The 22,917-nt window shown below is 41.3% G+C and overlaps 1 protein-coding gene across 5 annotated transcripts in view; it reads left to right on the plus strand.

The window, feature by feature from the left end:
- The window catches only part of ASXL1 (ASXL transcriptional regulator 1), a 75,985-nt gene that overhangs the window by 7,849 nt on the left and 45,219 nt on the right, over nucleotides 1-22,917 (plus strand). For 2 of the 5 annotated variants that reach the window (XM_023220413.2, XM_023220415.2), the window contains exons 2-4: nucleotides 475-557; nucleotides 1,816-1,818; nucleotides 3,098-3,206. In XM_023220413.2, coding sequence (XP_023076181.2) covers nucleotides 475-557; nucleotides 1,816-1,818; nucleotides 3,098-3,206 — 195 coding nt within the window. Of the gene's footprint in view, nucleotides 1-474; nucleotides 558-1,815; nucleotides 1,819-3,097; nucleotides 3,207-5,892; nucleotides 6,220-6,281; nucleotides 6,670-22,917 lie in introns of those variants that run through there. The other 3 variants (XM_023220416.1, XM_023220417.1, XM_023220414.2) reach the window with 3 other exon arrangements.

The raw sequence follows: 22,917 nt of genomic DNA on the forward strand, positions 1-22,917 counted from the left end.
CATAAGAATCACCTGGTAGGTCTGGAATAGGGGCCATGAATTTGCATATATATATATATATATATATATATATATATATATGTATGTATAGGTACTAATTAAACTTCCTTGGGAAAGAAAATGTGAATGCATTTCTGTCTCATGTTTCTTGTGCAGCGCTATATATTCTGTGGTTTAGCAGTATTAACAGCATCAAGTTAAACAGTAACCAATATTGCTAAGGTCTCACATACTATACAATGTATGCTGAGAAGATATGCATCCTTAGAATTGAGAATTTGAACATTTCAGTTAATTGCAGTAACTTTCAGTAACTGGATATATGTGTGATTTGATTTCTGAAGTAATTTTAACTGTGGAAAAACTAAGTTGTCACCAGTGGTACCTCATAGCAGAACTTTAGTCCGTGATATATGGATGGATGGATATAAATGGAAATTGTACACTGAAATTAGGACGTTTATATTTCTTCAGGTATTAGAAAACTACTCGGATGCTCCAATGACACCAAAACAGATTCTGCAGGTCATAGAGGCAGAAGGACTAAAGGAAATGAGGTTTGTATTCTTGTTGCTTAACGTGAGGGTTTCATAGGACATGTGTCTTTCTGTAGTTGTGTAGTGATGTGAGTAAGTAAACCTGTGTATATATTTGTGCTTCTGTGTCTGATAGTGAAGTAGAACTATCCATTTCCCAAATTGTGTGTCGTCTGAGTGGAGGGGTGGCAGTGGGTGAACATCTATTTGTTTTCATTTAGAGGTGCAGTGGCTTTCCCCATCTCCTTGCTCTTCCTTAAATCTTGGCATGGAGCTTGTTTTTTGTGTAAGGAGGCAGGGCACATTTTCTCCTGTGCTGTTTCAGAAGTTTCAGACCTGATAGCCTCTATTGTGCCTAAAACTACCCTTTTCTCTATGCCGTATCCCTGAAGTTCTTTTAGGATAAAAGAACGGTGGTCTCATCAACATAAAAAACCCACTGACATTTTTTCCCCCTACTAATTCCAGTCATATATTATATGAATTTACTAAATTTTGAGGTGACCTTTGTTTTCTCAATTTATGACATAGTTTTCCTGGAGAAGTAACAAGTTAGAAACGTAGAATTGCTGGCCTGGAAGCCAGTGACTATCTTTAATCTTTCTTTTTCCTTATCCTAACTTCAAACTTAAAAAAAAAAAAAAGAAGGGCTGAGTGTGATGGCCCACGCCTGTAATCCCAGCACTTTGGGAGGCCAAGGCAGGCAGATCACTTGAGGTCAGGAGTTTGAGACCAACCTGGCCAACATGGCAAAACCCAGTATCTACTAAAAATACAAAGATTAGCCAGCGTGGTGATGCGCACCTGTAGCCTGTAGTTCCAGCTTGGGAGGATGAGGCTGGAAAATTGCTTGAACCCGGAAGACGGAGGTTGCAGTGAGCTGAGATCGCACCGCTGCACTCCAGCCTGGGCGACAGAATGAGACTCCGTCTCAAAAAACAAAACAAAACAAAAAACAAAAAAAAAAGTCCTTAAATGAGGAAAGAGGAGAGCACTACACAGTCCCTGCCTGGGACTCAGAGCAAACTTCATGTTTTTGCTAGTCAAACTTAGCAAAATGACCTTTTAGGGTCAGAAGGCCCTCACTTTCCTGTTGTCAGTTCAAACATTCTCAAGTTGATGTTTTGTGGGGAGGGAAGATTTAAGATTGTCTACATCACATTTATTTGACTTGTACTTATCCACTGTGTAGTGTTATAATTGTGCTTTATTTTTGTTTTTATGGGCTATTTCCCATCATGCTGCTGTCTGCATTGCTGTTGGACCACTTTGCCTATAGAAGGTAAATGAGTCCCTTTGGGACATACGAAATTGAAAACCTTAACTCGTTTCTGCTTCTTGTTCTTAGAGGAATTATGAAGCAGTCATGGTGGCTCATGATGAGTGAGCAGCTCTGTAATTTGTAGACAGAGGTATAATATGTAGGAGTCACAGAAGAGCTGTGCCAGCATGCTGTTCTCCTTGTAGCAGAGATGCTAGCACACCCACTTGATACTCCAGATTTTGCACAAGGTTTCTTTTAGAGATTGGTTCTTGGTGAAAAATTTTTTAGCATCCACTGTGTTCCAAGGCAAAATAAGTAATAGTTTTTTAATGGTTTTTTTAGACTCAGAATTTATTTTTAACACTGCATAAATTAGGGCCTCTAGTTCTGAAACATGCGAAGAGGCTTATTTAAGCTATTTATATGTTTTTTAACATGCTGGGGAGAGGGAAGAGAGGGTGCACAGTGACTCCTAGCACTAATATGCTAGTGCCAAACTCAGTTAATATTAATAATGGGCATTTGTTGATATTTTTGGTAGCTTTCCTATTTTAAGATTCAGTAAGTAGCATCCTTTGCACTGAACTGTCACTGTTCCGCAACCTGCTGTTGTGGTAAGGACCATGAAACAACTGAGTATGCCATTGTTTCACTTTAATGTATAAGCTTTACTGGGAACTAAATCCACTTGACTGTCTTTTTGCATTTAGGTTTAAATAATTGTTCCCGGGTAAATACAGAATAAAACTCAATCTCCCCACTCCCAACAAAGAAAAAAACAAATGAAATACTGTTCTTTTTGTTTACTTACTAGAAAATGTTTAACTGGAAAAAAAGTTCTGCTTGTTTTATTGGCAAAGGACCATTGATTTTGTGATTCTTTGTGATAATCTGGGGCAGTTTCTGAGTATGATATGTAAATTGAAATATAGAGGCTAGGAAACTTTTAATAGTAAAATTTTATTAAAAATTTATTTATTTATTAAAATATAACTTGAAGAAATTGTGTGGTTTTTCTAAATTTCTTGGAAATTTGATGTATATTGTCAAAAAGCACTGAAGAAGTGTTAGGTATGGATTTCAGGTATCACATAATGTTTATTCCAGAGTTCCCTGAGTGTGATTTATGTGAATTTCATTTGGTTATTCTTTTACTATTTTCACAGTGAAATTGTCATGAGATTTTTTCTTTTGTATTTCTTGCTTAGCTTTTTCTCATTTAAGAATGAATTGGAGGGATTGGGTCTTTAGGCAGATGGATTGTATGACCCTCATCCATTCTTTTGTGGTTTTACAGTGGGACGTCCCCTCTCGCATGCCTCAATGCTATGCTACATTCCAATTCAAGAGGAGGAGAGGGGTTGTTTTATAAACTGCCTGGCCGAATCAGCCTTTTCACACTCAAGGTAAGTGATATAAACTCTGTCTTGGTGCATTGATTCTTGGACTTTTAATGTGCATAAGAATCACCTGGTAGGTCTGGAATAGGGGCCATGAATTTGCATTTCTTATGCAGTCAGGTGACACTGATGTTGTTCCTTTTTTTTTTTTTTTTTTTTGAGATGTAGTCTCGCTCTATCACCCAGGCTGGAGTGCAGTGGGGCGAGATCTTGGCCCACTGCAACCTCTGCCTCCCGTGTTCAAGCGATTCTCCCGCCTCAACCTCCCAAGTAGTTGGGACTACAGGCACGTACTACCATGCCCAGCTAATTTTTAAATTTTTTTAATAGAGACGGAGTTTTGCCATGTTGGCCGGGCTGGTCTTGAAATCCTGACCTCAGGTGATCCACCTGCGTCGGCCTCCCAAAGTGCTGGGATTACAGGCATGAGCCACCACACCTGGCCACATGCTGTTAGTTGTAAATGGCACTTTGAGGTGTTCGAATATGAATCGGATATTAGAAATTATTTAGTCATAGCAGCTCTTGTCTGTGTGTTCATCTTTGCTTGTCTGTGTCTTTGTAGATTGTACAAAATTGAAGCATAACTATGAGGGGATAATTGCAGATGTGCCTTTTTTTTTTTTTTTTTTTTTAATTCTGAGATGGAGTCTCGCTCTGTTGCCCAGGCTGGAGTGCAGTGGTGCAATCTCAGCTCATTGCAACCTCCACCTCCCAGGTTCAAGCAATTCTGTCTCAGCCTCCTGAGTAGCTAGGATTACAGGCGTGCACTACCATGCCCAGGTAATTTTTGTATTTTTAGTAGAGGCGGGGTTTCACCATGTTGGCCAGGCTTGTCTTGAAGTCCTGACCTCATGTCTATCCGCCTCAGCCTCCCAAAGTGCTCCGATTATAGGTGTGAGCCACTGCGCCAGGCCACAGATGTGCCTTAATTAGAATTTTGTTGTAGTAATTATGTGAAGAATAAATTACTGGGCAGCTAAAGTAAGACCTACTCTATGGAAAATAACTGAAATGTGAACATAGTTGTGGAAATTCAAAAACTCATTAACATTTACTAAGTGACAGTAATTATAAAGGAAGAGTACTTAAATCAGGTAGAGTTCATAATAAAACTTAAATAGGGCTGAAATGAACAGGCTAATTAGTTTTCCACCATTTGTGATATATATGGCAATCATGTAGACCAGGAGTCTGAAAACCTTTTCTGTAAAGGACCAGAAAATCAATATTTTCTGTTTTGTGGATCATACTGTCTTTGTCTTAAGCACTCAGGTCTGTCTTTGTAGTAGGAAAGCAGCCATACCCAAATGAATGGGCATGGCTGTGTCCCAATAAAAAAAAAAAAAAGAGTATTTTGTTTACAGATGTTTGTTTTACTTATGAAAACAGGCTGCAGGTCAGATTTGATTTGGGGCTGTACTTTGCCGACCCCTAATTTAGACATAAGATGACTTGTCGACATTGGAGAAACTGAGAATTTGATGCTGACCCTTTCATTCTTCCATAGTGTGTAATAAATTGTAGCGGTCGGTACAAACTTTTTAAGTTTTGTTTTCTTGATGGACTGTATTCAAAATAAATACCTGAACAAATACCAACTATATAACATAAAGCCATAAAACTTGATCTTTATATATAAATAAAGTTTGTCTTGTGGTCACATCTGTGCTGTTTTCTATATTTTTTTATATCCAATAGTTTGGTCTTCTTTTTCCTTTCAGTTTTGCATGCTTTTCTTGTGATTGAGCCTTGGAAGAGACAGAGCCACTGAGCTCAAAACCTAGCTTTGTAGGGTCGGGTGTGGTGGTTCACACCTGTAATCCTAGCACTTTGGAAGGCTAAGGCAGAAGGATTGCTGAAACTCAGGAGCATGAGACCTTGTCTCTATTTAAAAAAAAAAAAAAGCCTTGCATGGTGGTGTGTGTGCTTATAATCTTAGCTACTCAGGAGGCTGAGGCAGGAGGGTAGCTTGGAGATGGAGGCTGCAGTGAGCTGTGATCACACCACTGCTCTCCAGCCCGGGCCACATAGCAAGACCCTGTCTCAAAACGAAAACCTAGCTTTGTAACTTGGGAGGGATTTAACCCCTCTTTTTGGTGACATATGCATCCCTGGCATTGAGTCAGTCCTTAATAAATGATAGCCTTTATGATGATCTGAGGTTTTTCATCCTTAATTGCCTGTTAATAGCACTTTTCTATTAATATTATATATTTTTTGAGACAGGGTCTTGTTCTGTCACCTGGGCTGGAGTGCAGTGGCACAATCACAGCTCACTGCAGCCTTGACCTCCTAGGCTTAAGTGGTCCTCACACCTCAGCCTTCTGAGTAGCTAGGACTGCAGGCCTATACCACCATGCCTGGCTAATTTTTTTGTATTTTTTGTGGAGAAGGAGTTTTGCCATGTTGCCCAGACTAGTCTTGAACTCCTGGGATCAAGCGATCCGCTGACTGTGGCCTCCCAAAGTGCCAGGATTACAGACAGGAGCCACTGCACCTGGCCTGTTATTTTTTAATGTAATATTTATATTTTTAGAAACAGGGTCTCACTCTGTTGTCCACAGCTGGAGTGCAGTGGTGTAATCATAGCTCACTGTAGCCTTGAACTCCTGGGCTCAAGCAGTAGTGCCACTTCAGCCTTCCGAGTAGCGTACACCACCACCTGGCTAATTTTTCAATTTTTTTGTAGAGATGAAGTCTTGCTATGTTGGTTAAACTGGTCTCAAACTCCTGGCCTCAAGTGATCTTCCCACCACAGCTTCACAAAGCACTGGGATTACAGGTGTGAGCAACCATACCTGGCCCTCTATTATCATATATATAGTGTACTGTTACATATGCTATAATTATATGTAGTTGTAATTATTTAATACATATTATATGTTTATTACAAATATGTCTGTTAATGGTATATTCTGTTTTTAAAAGGAAGGATAGTTACTTTTTACTATGGGTACCTTAAGGGCAGGAACTGAGTTTTATTTATGTTTGTAATTTGGCTCTGGGCAGAATTCTTGCTTGGCATAGTACATGCTTTATGCGTGAACTGAATTATATTTCTTCATCTTAATTTTACAGGCATGAGCCACTGCACCAGGCCCCTTCATCTTAATTTTAATGTGTCTTTGAATAAACACCATTATATGAACCTGCTGTAAGCTTGGGAGTGGTCTGTTAGTCTATAGCTTGTGTCTGAGATGTGCTAATTGAATATTTGCTCAGTACCTCATCTTAACTGCCTTTGGCTTTATGTTGCTTATCCTTCATAGTATCTTGTTCATTGGCCTTTTACATCCATAGGCATCACTTCTCTGATATTCGTTGTGCTCTTTTAATGGATTAATGGTTTGCTTGGTTGGTTCCTCTAGTTAGACTGTAAACTCCTTGAGAGCAGAGTCTATTTTATTCATTACCCACAGTACTAGGTACATAGTTGCCTTCAATAAATATATATTTAACGAATGAATTTAGTGAATAATGGCTACATTTTTGTACTTCGTTATTCTCTTTTTTTTTTTTTTTTTTTTTTTCCTGAGACCATGTCTTGCTCTGTCACCCATGCTGGAGTGTGGTGGTATGATCTTAGCTCACTGCAACCTCCACCTCCCAGGTTCAAGTGATTCTCCTGCCTCAGCCTCCCGAGTAGCTGGGACTACAGGCGTGCACCACCATGCCTGGCTAATTTTTGTGTTTTTAGTAGAGATGGGATTTTACTATGTTGGCCAGGCTGGTCTTGAACTTTTGACCTCGTGATCCGTCTGCTTCGGCCTCCCAAAGTGTTGGGATTACAGGCATGAACCACCACACCCAACCTTCATTATTCTTTTGATATTTGATGATAAATACTGTTTATAATTTTCTTTTTGTTTTTCTTTTTTTTTTTGGTAGAGACAGTCTCGCTTTGTTGCCCTGGCTGGTCTTGAACTTTTGGACTCAAGCATCCACCCACCTCAGCCTCCCAAAGTGTTGGGAGTACAGGCATGAGTCACCTCGTCTGTCCTTGTTCATAATTTTGATGGGCTGGGTGCAGTGGCTCAAGCCTGTAATCCCAGCACTTTGGGAGGCCGAGGTGGGTGGATCACTAGAGGTCAGGAGTTCAAGACCAGCCCGGCCAACATGGTGAAACCCTGTCTCTACTAAAAATACAAAAATTAACTGGGCGTGGGTGTGCACGCCTGTAATCCTAGCTGCTCAGGAGGCTGAGGCAGGAGAATCGCTTTAACCCTGGAGATGGAAGTTGCAGTGAGCTGAGATTGTGCCATTGCACTCCAGCCTGGGTGACAAGATTGAAACTCTATCTCAAAACAATTTTGATGAAACTGTCCCTAGATTTGCATCTGGCATCTAGCTCATGTCTCAGAGCCAGAATGAAGGATGCTTTCCTCTGGGTTTGGTAGAATGTTAGCTTGGTTAATTATGCGTGTGTCTTAATTTTTTTGACCTATTATAAAAGCAATATACGTAAATGCAACAGAGAAAATGAAAGTCACCCATAGAATTCTATCTGTGGCCAGCTGTGATGGCTCATGCCTGTAATCTCGGCACTTTGGGAGGTCGAGGCCGGTGGATCACTTGAGGTCAGGAGTTTGAGACCAGCCTGGCCAACATGGCGAAACCCTGTCTCTATGAAAAATGCAAAAATTAGCTGGGCATGGTGGCGGGCGCCTGTAATTACAGCTACTTGGGGAGGCTGAGGCTGGAGAATCGCTCGAACCTGGGAGGCGGAGGTTGCAGTGAGCTGAGATCACACCACTGCACTCTAGCCTTGGTGACAGAGACTCTTATCACAAAAAAGAAAAAAGAAAATTCAGGTACCTATAACCTAAATAATTAATATTTGAAAAAGTTTCATCATTGCTTGTTTCATTCAGTTAATATATTTTGAACCACTTGCCGTGGTATTACATATAGACATGTCTTGTGTGTGTGTGTGTGTGTGTGTGTGTGTATGTATGTATGTATGTATGTATTTATTTAATGAGACAGGGTCTCACTTTGTCATCCAGGCTGGAGTTCAGTGGTACAATCATGGCTTACTGCACCCTTGACTTCCTGGGCTCAAGCAGTCCTTCCAGCTTCCCTAGTAGTTGGGACAACAGGCACATGCCAACACACCCAGCTAATTTTTGTAGTTTTTGTAGAGGTGGGAGTTCACTAGTTTTGAATTCCTGAGCTCGAGCAATCCTCCCATCTTGGCTTCCCAAAGTGCTGGGATTATAGGCATGAGCCACTGTACTTGGCCAGTTTTTTATTTTTAGATACAAGGTCTCGCTCTGTGGCCTAAAGCTAGATGGTGCAGTGGCACCATCATAGCTCACTACAACCTTGAGCTCCTGGGCTCAAGGAATCTTCCTGTCAGCCTCCCCAGTAGCTGGGACCACAGGCATGCACTACTGTACCTAATGAAAAAAAATTTTTTTTTATAGAGATGGGGGTGGGGGGGTCTCACTTTGTTCCTCAGGCTAGTCTCAAACTCCTGGCCTCAAGCAATCCTCTGCTTCAGCCTCCTGTAGTGCTGGGATTACAGGTGTGAGCCACGGTGCCCGGCCCCTATTCTTTTTGAAGACTGTTTTAAGAATTCCAGATTTCCAACCGTGAATGTGTGATTACTAACTAGTCTCTTGTTACATGCCACATTAACACCACACTGTCCCCTAGAAGTGCAGGCATTTAGTTTATTGTTACTCAGGAATAGATGAGAAAGGATATCAAAGATCTGAACCAGCTGATTATCATCTTGATCACTTGAGAACTCAGGTCTGTCCAATAAACACCCTAATCCAAGGTGGTGTTAAATACATATTTTTATTTTTTACTTTACGTTTCTTTATTTTGAAAAATTTCAAACCTATATAAAAATTGAAGGAGTACCATAGTGTCTTAGTCCATTTTCTAGTACTTATAACAGAATATCCTAAAGTAATTTATATAGAAAAGTAATTTATTTCTTACAGTTATGGAGGCCAAGGTCAAGGGGACATGTCAGTGTTTTGCCATGTTGGCCAGACTGGTTTCGAACTCCTGACCTCAAGGCCTGCCTTGGCCTCCCAAAGTGCTGGGATTACAGGCATGAGCCACCGTGCCCAGCCACCCCTAAGCACTTTAGGTGGTATGTCTTAAGAACAAAGACGTGGCCTGGTGCAGTGGCTCACGTCTGTAATCCCAGCACTTGCAAGGCTGAGGCGGGTGGATCACCTGAGGTCAGGAGTTCGAGGCGAAACCCCGTCACTACTAAAAACACAAAAAATTAGCCGGGAATGGTGGCGTGCGCCTGTAATCCCAGCTACTTGGGAGGCTGAGGCTGGAGAATCACTTGAACCCAGGAGGCAGAGGCTGTGGTGAGCCGAGCCTCTAGCCTGGGTGACAGAGCAAGACTTCGTCTCAAAAAAAAAAAAAAGTGAAAAAAAGAACAAAGACATTTTCCTACATAACCACAATGCCATTATCGCCCAGGCTGGAGTGCAGTGGCGTGATCACAACTCACTGCAACCTTAGCTTCCTGGGCTCAAGTGATCCTCCCATTTTAGCCTCCCAAATAGTTGGGACCACAGGCGCATGCCACTGTGGCTGAGTAATTTTTGTGGGTTTTTTTTTTTGTTTTTTGTTTTTTGTTTTTTGTTTTTTGTTTTTAAATAGAGATGGGATTTTGCCATGTTGCTCAGCCTGGTCTTGACTTCCTGGGCTCAAGCCATCTGCCCACCTTGAACTCCCAAAGTGCTAGGATTATAGGCGTGAACCACCGTGCCCAGCCTTTGACTGTGTTTTGATGGCAACCCATCATGTGAGGTCAGGTGTAGAAATTTCCATTTTTGGCGTCAGGTTGGCACTCCAAAGGTTTCAGATTTTGGAGTTTCTTGGAGTTTTGGATTAGGGATGCTCAGCCTGTATATTTGATATTTTATATATAGATGCTTGCATCAGTACTTGGAGCTAGTCCTCAATGGTGGGATAGGTGAAAATTATCTCTACTTTGAGTTCTTGATTTGAATTCTTTTTTCTTAAGCTTTTCTTAATCTGTCAGTGTTGATTATTGCCCAGTTAGAGGTAGGATTTGTATTGTTTTTCACACTTGGGATTTCCTGTTGTCATAAGATCACTGTGAACTTGCTTGTAGTGTTGTACATTCTCAGGACTTTCATGCTAAAATACCATGCTTTTGTGAAATGGTTGTTGTGTCTTTGCTGAGTTTAAATAGGGTCCAGGCTGGGCATGGTGGCTCATGCTTACCCTGTCTCAAAAAAAAAAAAAAAAAACCCTCAACTAAATATAATTAAATAGGCCAGGCTTGGTGGCTCATGCCTGTAATCCCAGCACTTTGGGAGGCCGAGGAGGGTGGATCACCTGTGGTCAGGAGTTCGAGACCAGCCTGGCTAACATGGTGAAGCCATGTCTCTATTAAAAATATAAAAACTAGCCGGGTGTAGTGGTGCCTGCCTGTAGTCCCAGCTACTTGGGAGACTGAGGCAGGAGAATCGCTTGAACCCAGGAAGCAGAGGTTGCAGTGAGCCGAGATTGCACCACTGCACTCCAGCCTGGGCGACACAGTGAGACTCTGTCTCTCACACACACACACAAATAAATTGGGTTCATAAATGGTGATTCCAGCACTCACTGTCTGACTTCAGTCTTTTTTTTTTTTTTTTTTTTTTTGAGACAGAGTCTCCTGTCACCCAGGCTGGAGAGCAGTGGTGCAATCTCAGCTCACTGCAACCTCCACCTTCTGGGTTCAAGCAATTCTCCTGCCTCAGCCTCCTGAGTAGCTGGGATTACAGGTGCAGGCCACCACACCCAGCTAATTTGTTTATTTATTATTATTATTATTATTATTATTATTATTATTATTATTATTTTTTAGTAGAGATGGAGTTTTGCCATGTTGGTCAGGCTGGCTTTGAACTCCTGACCTCAGGTGATCCACATGCCTTGGCCTCCCAAAGTGCTGGGATTACAGGTGTGAGCCACCGTGCCCAGCCAACATTATTCACTTTTGTTGTTACATAAGATGTCATGGCTCCACTTTGGGAGGCCGAGGCGGGTGGATCACCTGAGGTCAGGAGTTCGAGACCAGCCTGGCTAACATGGTGAAACCCCATCTCTACTAAAAATACAAAAATTAGCTGGGTGTGGTGGTGGGTGCCTGTAATCCCAGCCACTTGGGAGGCTGAGGCAGGAGACTCTCTTGAACCTGGGAGGCGGAGGATGCAATGAGCCGATCGTGCAACTGCACTCTAGCCTGGGTGACAAGAACAAGACTCCGTCCCGCCCGCCCCCAAAAAAAGGAAAAAAAGAAATAGATGACTACATTTAAAGTATCTTCCATTTAAATCCATAGTTGGCAAATAAAGGAAAAAGCAATGGAGGAACAGAGTGAGATAATTACTGCATTTTTACAATGTTAAATAATTACAATTAAAATTTTTGTGTACAATTCCACATTTAATAGAAATTTGCAAATGACTTATTGCCAGGTGTGGTGTCTTATGTCTATAATCCCAGTACTTTGGGAGCCCAAGGTGGGAGAATCGCTTGAGTCCTGGAATTTGAGATCAGTCTGGGCAACATAGTGAAACTTTGTCTCTACAAAAAATAAACAAAATTAGCCAGGTGTGGTAGCCTGCATCTGTAGCTGGAGGTACTGGGGAAGCTGATGTGAGAGGATTGCTTAAGCCCAGGAGGTTGAGGCAGCAGCTGACATCAAGTCATTGGACTCTATCCTGGGTGACTAATTGAGACCCTGTCTCAATGAACAAAGAAACAAACGAAAAAAAACTCAAATGATTTACTTACCATTAAATACCAAGAAAAGTGACTGGAGTAAGCTTAGATTTAGATACAATAAAATCATGGAGCTTAACATTTGAAAGGCATTTTTGACTTCACAGGTGCATAGCAAGCAAAGTGGTCCTTTTTAAAAATGCAAGTCATGGCCGGGTGCAGTGGCTCACGCCTGTAATCCCAGCACTTTGGTAGGCCGAGGCGGGCAGATCACGAGGTCAGGAGATGAGACCATCCTGGCTAATACGTGAAACCCTGTTTCTACTAAAAATAAAAAAAAAATTAACCAGGTGTGGTGGCGGGCATCTGTCGTCCCAGCTACTCGGGAGGCTGAGGCAGGAGAATGGCATGAACCTGGGAGGCGGAGCTTGCAGTGAGCTGAGATTGCGCCACTGCACTCCAGCCTGGGCGACAGAGCGAGACTCTGTCTTAAAAAAAAAAAAAAAAATGCAAGTCACATCATGTCACTTTTTTGCTTGGCCCTTGCCTACTTCTCAAACAGTTCTCCGAGCACTCTCTAATTGGTCATTCATCGTGTTTCAGCCATCCTGTGGCCTTCAGCCTATTTCTCAAACACCCCAATCTTGGGTACACTTTAGGGCTCTTGCGTTTGCTAGCTTGTTTACCTGGAAAATTCTGCGGTAACTTCTTGCACATAATAAGTACTAATAGGCCAGGCGCGGTGGCTCAAGCCTGTAATCCCAGCACTTTGGGAGGCCGAGACGGGCGGATCACAAGGTCAGGAGATCGAGACCATCCTGGCTAACACGGTGAAACCCTGTCTCTACTAAAAAATAACAAAAAACTAGCCGGGCGAGGTGGCAGGCGCCTGTAGTCCCAGCTACTCGGGAGGCTGAGGCAGGAGAATGGTGGGAACCCGGGAGGCGGAGCTTGCAGTGAGCTGAGATCCGGCCACTGCACTCCAGCCCGGGTGGCAGAGCAAGACTCCGTCTCAAAAAAAAAAAAAAAAAAAAAAAGTACTAATAAATATTGGCTGAATGCAACCGAAAAAGCTGACTTCAGTAGTAGAAGTAGTAGAAGAGAACATTACCAAAGTCCTTTTTTTTTGAGACAAGGTTTCCCTCTGTCACCCAGGCTGAGTGCAGTGGTGCCATCACAGCTCACTGCAGCCTTGACTTCTTGGGTTCAAATGATCCTCCCACCTCAGCCTCCTGAGAAGCTGGGACCACAGGTGTGTGACACCATGCCTGGCCAGTTTTTTTATTTGTATAGATGTGGTCTTACTGTGTGGTCCAGAATGGTGTCAAACTCCTGGACTCAAGTGATCTGCCTGCCTAGCCTTTGAAAATGCTGGGATTTTAGGTGTGAGCCACTGGCCCAGCCTCTTCCCAAAATCTTAAACCAGTTAATTATTGTATTTCACCTTGCTTTTATATCAGTTTTTGTTATAGAATGTGCTTTCTTTTTAAGTTATTTTTCTTCTGCTCAGCAAGTTAACTTTGAAGAATCTTTTTTTTTTCTTGCTTTTTTTTTGAGACAGAATTTTATTTTTGTTGTCCAGGCTGGAGTACAATGGCACAATCTCAGCTAACAGCAACCTCCACCTCCCGGCTTCAAGCAATTTTCCTGCCCTAGCCTCCTGAGTAGCTGGGATTACAGGCATGCGCCAACAGGCCTGGTTAATTTTGTTTTTGTTTTTTTTTTTTAAACTAGAGACAGGGTTTTCTATGTTGGTCAGGCTGGTCTCAAACTCTCGACCTCAGGTGATCCACCTGCCTTGGCCTCCCAAAGTCCTGGGATTACAGGCATGAGCCAGTGCGCTTGGCCTCTTGCTGTCTTTAGAGCAATTCTACATAAATCTGTGGAATAATCTGCTGACATTAGAAATAAAGCTTTCTTTCTCAGACTGTGGTCATAATCTGGTTCCTTTTAATTGCTGAAAGGAGAAACTGAACCCTTAGGAACAGTTTAAGGTGTTTTTTAGGTATATTATTTCTGTTAGAGTTTTGAACTTTGATCATCTTGTTAGAAAAAAGAGGCCAAGCACTGTGCCTCATGCCCATAATCCTGGCATTTTGGGAGACTGAGTCATCAGGAAATCACTTGAACCCAGGAGTTTGGTACCAGCCTGGGCAACATATGGAGACGTCATCTCTCCAAAAAAAAAAAAAAAAAAAAATTAGCCACGTGTGGTGGCGCATGCCTGTGGTCCCAGCTACTTGGGAGGCTGAGATGGGAGGATTGCTTGAGCCTGGGAAGTTGAGACTGCAGTGAGCTGTGATTGTTCCGCTGCACTCCAGCCTGGGCAACGGAGAAAGACCCTGTCAAAAAAAAAAAAAAAAAAAAAAAGGAATTTTTGCATTTGTTTAAAAATGAATGGTAGCAACATTTTAGATAATAACTTATGTAGTCTGTGTGAATCTCATCAAATATATGTGATTTTTAATGCTTAGAATCCTAGAATTTTAGTGAGGGAGGAGCTCTCAAGTTGTCTAATTCACTTTCATTTTACAGATAAAAACTAAACTTCTGATAGATGAAAGGATTTATACCATACTTCTATATGATAATTGTATATGGCTGAGTTGAGATTAGAACCCAGGACCCAATCTTTGATTTGATTTCTTTTCATTATGCCAATTTAGAATAAAATTTTTTTCTCTTGGTTTTCTGACCTTTGGCCACTTCATCTTTTGAAGGATCTTGTAAGTTCCTTGATACTTCTCAAAATGTCAGTTTTATTCTCTTCAGTGAAAGTTCCTGTTAAGTGAAAGTAGCCTTTCATATCCTTAAATGTGAACCTGTTCCTTATGGCTTGAGTTTTTGCACTCTCCATTATATTGGCATTTAAATAGTTGTTGGTTTTCTTTTCTGTGCCAGGTTGAGTGATACATGGTGGTAGTAAGAGCACTGGAATAGGAGTCAAGGACTGAGGTACAGCATAGCACCTCATGTATTACTTGGGTATCTCCACTTGTCTCTAACACTGAAGAGGTATAATTGGTTGTTTAAAAACTGTGGGTGTAAAATGCTAGTATCGCATGAAATGGAACTGCAGAATATAAATGGATGACTCTGAAACTGCTTTTGAAACAAGCATGAGGGCTCAGTTTCTCCATCTCTTGTGGGCTTCACCTTTTTTTTTTTTTTTTTTTTTGAGACAGAGTCTCACTGTATTGCCCAGGCTGGAGTGCAGTGGTGTAATCTTGGCTCACTGCAACCTCTGCCTCCTGGGTTCAAGCGATTCTCCTGCCTCAGCCTCCCGAGTAGCTGGGATTACAGGTGTGTGCCACCATGCCCGGCTAATTTTTGTATATGGGGTTTCACTATATTGGCCAGGCTGGTCTTAAACTCCTGACCTCAAGTGATCCACCTGCCTCGGCCTCCCAAAGTACTAGAATTACAGGTGTGAGCCACTGTACCGGATCAGCAATCTGGTTTTGAGGGAGGCTTTGACCCCTTATTTGGTAAAAGGTTCCTTCTTTGACTGATTCCCAAAGGACATCTGGATCTGTCTTCAAAAGAAGGGGTATTCCATTGTCAGTATTCCTAGCTAGTTCTGGGAGAAGAGAGAACTTGATTGTTTTCAGGGTCCTGGTCAGAGTCTGGTTTTATGCCCAAGAAATGAACTGCCTTTTGTCCTTCTACCTCCTGAAGTTCAGAGCCCTGTGAAAATGAGGTGGTAAAGGTTAAGTAGCAATAGTTTGAAAAGCGCCAGCACTGGGATGATTTTGTGGTAGCCTAGTGGAGTGGGCAGGATGCTTACTTCAGAGGTGCTAACGGGATGTATTTTTTTAAACAAGAAGGTTATAAATGTTTCTTTTTGATTTTAAAGCATGAGGGTTCTGGGAAAATGAGAAGATTGTACATACTCTAGGCTTCCTTGGGACTGTGTTTTTAAAAAATAAGCTTTTCTTTGGGTCAGCCAGTGTGAAAACTGCATTTGATTTCAATCCTTCAGGTCAGACTTTTGGGGGAGAGTTAGTTGAAGAATTTGTTTAATCTAAGAAAGTTGCTTCTAGCTTAGCTAAATCTGGAAGAAAAAATGGAGCCTGATGTTTGAGTGCTAACTATATTCCAGACAGACGTTATACTCCTTATATTGGTCCTTTTGAAGCGTAAATATGTTTCCATGTCCTGTAGTAATGAGGAAATTGCCTGTGAGAGTTTAAGTAAATTGTACAAAGTAATACTTTTGGTTGAGAGATTTGTCTTTAATACAGAAAGGACAGGTTAGGAACTTTGAAGCTTCAACTAAATGAGGCAGTTCTCAGATGTTTGAGAAGCATGCTCAAGGTTCTAGAGGAATAGCTTAATTAATTTGTACATCATGAGAGGAGTAGGGAGCAAAAATATGTACAATTTCTTCTGAATGATGCTATCTTTTTTGATGCAGTGATGCTAAATGGGCTTTGCTTGTATGATACTTCTTAAACGCATTAGCTAATTATTTTGTTTTAGTCTTCTCTTTTGAAATACAGATGACCCCTCTGGCTGGTTTTCTTTGGAAAGTTATCTGTCCTTACCATTCTACTTCTAAAACTTCAACTTTTTTTTTTAGTCTTCATTTCCATTGCCGCCACCCTATCCTAAATTATCCTCCTATGCTGGATACTGAAATAGCTTCTGCCTGATCTACTTACTTTCACTTCGCCCCCTTATGATCCAGTGCTTTGCTCCTTTTAATCCAGTGGCCAGAGGGATTTTTTTCAAAACATAATTTGATTATGATAGATCTATGTTTGATACTTATCCATGGTTTCCCACAGCAGTTGCAGAAATACCCAAACCTTGTTTGGCCACACTGCCCTTCTTTCAGTAATTTGAATTCCTTAAGCTTTTTCCAGTTTCAGGATTTCCCATTTTGAACTCTTTCTCCTCCACTTTTTCCTGGCCACAGGTTTCAAGAGCTGACAACTTACCTCAGTTCTTAAGAGGATCCTTCGCTTATCTCTAAATTGGATTTTCCTGTGTCTGAACCTTACTTGTCATCACAAGTTTATAATTATTTGGGTGATTTTTGATGTGTCTCTCCTGACTGGGCCTTAGGGGCAGATAATCTGTATTATTTTGTTCTTGTTTATATCCCTAGGAGCTCTTTTGGTAGGTATTCAATAAATGTTTGTTGAATAAAGGCAGTGGAAAAACACATAGAAGATGTGCTGTGGCAGCAGTTCTCAATGTCAACAGTTGAATTGATTTACAATAGTAATTTTTAGTGTCAAAATGGAAATGTGTAGTATGGAATGTTTAGCGAGAATTTTTCTCATGGAGTGGAATGTTTGAAAACCTCCAAAGTGTAAGTTTCTTTTTTGTTCCTCAAAAGAAAAAAGTCACATTTGGGGTTACTTTTTTTTGAGACAGAGTCTTGCTCTGTTGCCCAGGCTGGAGTGCAGTGGCACGATCTCAGCTCACTGCAACCTCCACCTCCCGAGTTTAAGTAATTCTCATGCCTTAGCCTGTAGAATAGCTGGGATTATAGGCATGCACCACCATGCCCAGCTAGTTTCTGTATAATTAGTAGAGGTGGGTTTCGCAGTGTTGACCAGGCTGGTCTTAAACTCCTGGCCTCAAGTGATCTGCCAGCCTTGGCTTCCCAAAGTGCTAGGATTACAGATAAGAGCCACCGCGCCAGGCCCAGTGTTACTTCTGAAATCGAAATCAAATGCCATATTGATTCCTGATCTTTTGTGTATGACCTTTTTTCTTTTTTTTTTTGGCTACCTCTCCCCGAAAGTTTGTAGAATCTTTTTTTCCACAATTATGTACCTTGATGTGGGTCTTTTCTCACTCTTTGTGCTATTATGTCTAGCAACTCATGTCTCAGGTCTGGGAAATGATTTTACAGTTTTTCCAGCTGCTGCGAAACTAGCCATTTGTTCTGATACTATCAGTATTTAACTTTATGTTAGAAAAACATTTCATAATACAAATGAAAAATTTAGGCCAGGTGAGGTGGCTCATGCACTTTGAGAGGCTGAGGTGGTAGGAACACCTGAGGTCAGGAGTTTGAGACCAGCCTGGCCAACACGGCGAAACCCCTTCTTCTAAAAAAAAAAAAAAAAAAAAAAAAAATTAACTGAGCATGGTAGTACACCCCTGTAATCCTTTGTTACTCAGGAGGCTGAGGCACAAGAATCACTGGAACTGGGAGACAGGTTTCAGTGAGCCAAGATCGTGCTACTGTACTCCATCCAGCCTGGTTAACAGAGCAAGACCCTGTCTCAAAAAATAAATAAATAAATAATTTAAATATTATGTATATAATATCCAGCCCAGGCTTTTCTATTTGTCATGCCCTGTTTCTTTCACATCATAGCCTTACTCAGATGTCTGCTGATCCTTGATTGAGGTGTGATGCTTGAGAGTCAGGATCTTAAATATTACTGGTGAATTCAGTGCATTGTGGTTTTGTGACTTCCCTTGTGTCTTACGGAAGTGGGGAAGTGGTTTTTACTTTGATGCATGGTTCTGAAGTACAAGGCGTCTGTCTCGTGATGCACGCTTTTTTTATTTCTTTTGGGAGACTGAGTCTTGCTGTGTCACCCAGGCTGGAGTGCAGTGGCATGATCTCAGCTCACTGCAAGCTCCGCCTCCCAGGTTCATGCCATTCTCCTGCCTCAGCCTCCCGAGTAACTGGGACTACAGGCGCCTGCCACCACGCCTGGCTAATTTTTTTGTATTTTTAGCAGAGACAGGGTTTCACTGTGTTAGCCAGGATGGTCTCAATCTCCTGACCTTCTGATCCACCCATCTTGGCCTCCCAAAGTGCTGGAATTACAGGCATCAGCCACCGCACCCAGCCCTGATGCACACTTTTAATAATCCCCATGTTTTCCACTCCATACTCCATCCTTGTCTGGTTTAAGTTCTTAGCCTGTCAGCAGTTCAGAGGATGAATCTGCTTGGTTCTTTTCAACATCTCCCTCTGCAACACTTAGATCTCATCTTCCTTTGCTTTGCTAACTATTCTCTTTGCTTCTCCATTTGTTTCTCTGTCATTGATGACTTCCAAGTTATATCCCCATCCTGGATATTCCTTTTTGAACATCAGACTCATATATTCAGTTATCTCCTCAATATCTCTATTCGGATATCTCATGGCATCTCAAAATTAACTTGTGCAAAACCAACCTGTTCCACCCTTGTGTTGCCTGTATAAATTAGTGGGAACTCTATTTTATACGTTTTTTAAATCAAATACCTGGGAGTCATCAGTCTTGGAGTCTATCCCTTTGCTCTTGTGTCACATGTAATCACGAATAAATCCTGTTAGCTCTACCTTCAGAATATATCTCATTTTATCATTCCCTCTGCCACCAGAGTGGTTTAAGCCACCTTCATCTCCTAGGTTATTTTAGTAGCTTCCTAACTGGTCTCCTTCCTTCCATTCTTGCCACCCTCCTCAACACCAAAGATTTTTTTTTTTCATTTATTTTGAGACAAGAATCTTGCCCTGTTGTCCCAGCTGGAGTGCAGTGGCTTGATCTTGGCTCACTGCAACCTCTGTCTTCCAGGCTCAAGCAATTCTCCTGCCTCGGCCTCCTGAGTAGCCAGGACTGCAGGCATGCACCACCATGCCTGGCTAATTTTTGTGTTTTTTAGTAGAGATGGGGTTTCACTATGTTGGCCAGGCTGATCTCGAACACCTGACCTCAGGTCATCCACCCACCTCAGCCTCCCAAAGTGTTGAGATTACAGGCGTGAGCCACCATGCTTGGCCAAATTTTTTACTCCTTTGGGTAAAGGGGTATATTTTATTTCCTTTAATTTGGTAATATAGTGAGTGATGTTAATATACTTTTTTTTTTCCCCAGTGCTCAAGCATCCTTGCATTCCTAGGATAAATGGTACTTCAACATGATTTTCTTTTCAAATATACATTCCTGGATTTAGGTTATAAATTATTTTGAATTTTTGCATCTGTAATTTACAAGTATTATATCATATTCTAATTTCAGGCCTTGTCCAGTTTTGTTAACAAAACAAGCTGTGCTGTTTTTCCTCTCTTGATTCTCGGTAGTAGTCTCTTTAAGATAGTGATTATTCATTCTTTTTGGTAGATCATGCCTATAAGACCTGGGCATGTATGTTTTTATTGTGGGAATATATTGTTTTTACTTTTCTTGTTATGAAATACATAATTTATTTTAAAATACGTATATACAGAGTTTGTGTTCCTTTAAAGAATAATAGCTAAAAATAAATTGCATGCCCCCACAACTAACCATCGTCAAACAGAACATCCTTTACCCTCTATTTTATTTATTTATTTTCCTCCACCCTTCCAGAGTATATACCCCTTTGGAGCCTCTGAGCGTTTTCCTTTCTCTCACTGCTTTAGATAACTTCTGTTCAGATTTTCATATTAATGATTCTTTTGCTTTTAACATGTGCTACTGAAGTTTAAGTCCTAAATAATAGTTTTTCCTGCTTTAAAAAATATTTTTGTCAATGAAATCATACTGGTGGATGTATTTTCTCTGATTTTCTGCTTTTGCCTCTCATTTTTGAGCTTGATCTGTGTTGGTGCATTTATAGAAATACTTTATATTTTCTGCTCTGTGCTGTCTTATGCTATCAATGTGCTGTATGATTTATCTGTTCTTAGCATGTATTTGGGTTATTTCTGGTTCTTGCTGTAACAAACAGTGCTGCATTTAGTGCTTGTGTATGTTTCTCCTGATGCATGTGTGTATTCACTTCTCTGAGGTGTATATGTTGCTGGTAATGGGACTGAGTAGTAGCTTTTGCACCTGATCCTCATAATTAGGTAGTACAACTGTTTTTTGAAGTGATCATATGAATTTTACACTCCTAGCAGTACATGGGAATTGCCTGTTATTCCATAGCTTGGGTATCATGGGTGTACAATAGCATCTTGGTTTTTTTCCTGTCAGTTTATGGTATAATTTACGTACAGTAAAATTCACCACTCCCCCCCCACTTGTTTTTTTTGAGACAGAGTCTCGCTTTGTTGCCCAGGCTGGAGTGCAGTGGCACGATCTTGGCTCACTGCAACCTTTACCTCCTGGGTTCAAGCGATTCTCCTGCCTCAGCCTCACAAGTAGCTGGGATTACAGGTACCTGCCACTACGCCTGGCTAATTACTGCATTTTCAGTAGAGACAGGGTTTCACCATGTTGGCTAGGTTGGTCTTGAACTCCTTACTTCAGGTGATCCACCCACCTTGGCCTCCCCAGGTGTTGGGATTATAGGCGTGAGTCACCACGCACAACCAAATTCACCCTTTTTAGTGTACAAGTATACAGCTTTGTGAGAGTTTGATTTCTTTAGTTCAAATTTGTTTTGAAGTTATATTTGGTATTTTAACAGTGCTATTTAAATGTATGCCATATATGGCTTGAATACTATTATCCTAGTACAGATTGTCCTGACTTATGATGTTTTTATGTCCCTGTAAACCCACCATAAGTTGAAAATATTAAGTTGAAAATGCATTTAATACGCCTAACCTGCTGTAGATCCTAACTTAGCCTACCTTAAATGTGCTTAGAACACTTACATTAGTTTACAATGGGCAAATCAAACACAAAGCCTATTTTATAATTAAGTATTGAATATCTTATGTAATTTATTGAATACTAAAGTGAAAAACAATAGTTGTGTGAGTAGTCGGAGTATGGCTTTTCTTAAATGCATATCACTTTCATATACCATCATAAACTCAAAAAATCATAAGTCAGGGTATGCTGTATATTTTATTGGTGCTAACATCTCCCATTTTAAAATCCAGGAAATTCACCTTTTTTGTGTGTATAGTCTTGTAAGTTTTGACAGATATATATACATATATACAGATATGTAATCACCACCCATGATGCTTTTTTAATTAAAAAAATATATTTTTGAGACAGTCTCACTGTCACCCAGGCTGGAATGCAGTGGTATGATCGCAGTTCACTGCAGCCTCAAACTCCTGGCCTTAAGTGATCCTCCTGCCTCAGCCTCCCAAAGTGCTAGGATTACAGGAATGAGCCAGTGTGCTCTGCCACCACCATAATTAAGATCCAGAACAGTTTCATCGTCCCAGAAACTCCCTGTATCCTTTTGTAGTTGGCTTCTTTCTTCACCCGCAGCTCCTGGTGACCACTGATTTGTTCTCTTGCAGTACTGTCCTTTCCAGAATGTCATATAAATTGAATCCTACATCGTATAGCCCTTTGAGTCTGGCTTCTTTTACTTAGTGTGAAGTATTTGAGATTTATTTGTCTTGTGATGTGTATTAGCAATTTATTTCTTTTTTTCTTTTTTTTCTTTTTGGAGACAACATCTTGCTTTGTCACCAGGCTGAAGTGCAGTGGCATGATCATAGTTAACTGTAGGCTTAAACTCAAGCAGTCCTCCCACTTCAGCCTCCTGAGTAGCTGGGACTGCAGGCGCACACCACCATGTTCAGCTAATTTTTTTTTTTCTTGGTAGAGACAGGATCTCACTCTGTTGCCCAGGCTGATTTCAAACTCCTGGCCTCAAGCAATCCTCCCACCTCTGCCTTGCAAAGTGCTGGGATTACAGGTGTGAACCACTACAGCTGGCTAGCAGTTCATTTCTGTATATTGCGGGATAGTATCTCATTGTATAGATGTACCACATTTTGCTTATTCATTCTTCAGTTGATAGATATTTGGACTGCTTCCTCCTTTTGGCTGCTGTGAGTAATGCTGCTATGAATAAATATTTGTGTGTAAGTTTCTTTTTTTTTTTTTTTTTTTTGAGACGGAGTCTCGCTCTGTCACCTGGGCTGGAGTGCAGTGGCCGGATCTCAGCTCACTGCCAGCTCCGCCTCCCGGGTTTACACCATTCTCCTGCCTCAGCCTCCCGAGTAGCTGGGACTACAGGCGCCCGCCACCTCGCCCGGCTAGCTTTTTGTATTTTTTAGTAGAGACGGGGTTTCACCGTGTTAGCCAGGATGGTCTCGATCTCCTGACCTCGTGATCCGCCCGTCTCGGCCTCCCAA

Source organism: Piliocolobus tephrosceles, chromosome 20, assembly GCF_002776525.5.
Source record: "Piliocolobus tephrosceles isolate RC106 chromosome 20, ASM277652v3, whole genome shotgun sequence".
Classification (NCBI taxonomy): domain Eukaryota; kingdom Metazoa; phylum Chordata; class Mammalia; order Primates; family Cercopithecidae; genus Piliocolobus; species Piliocolobus tephrosceles.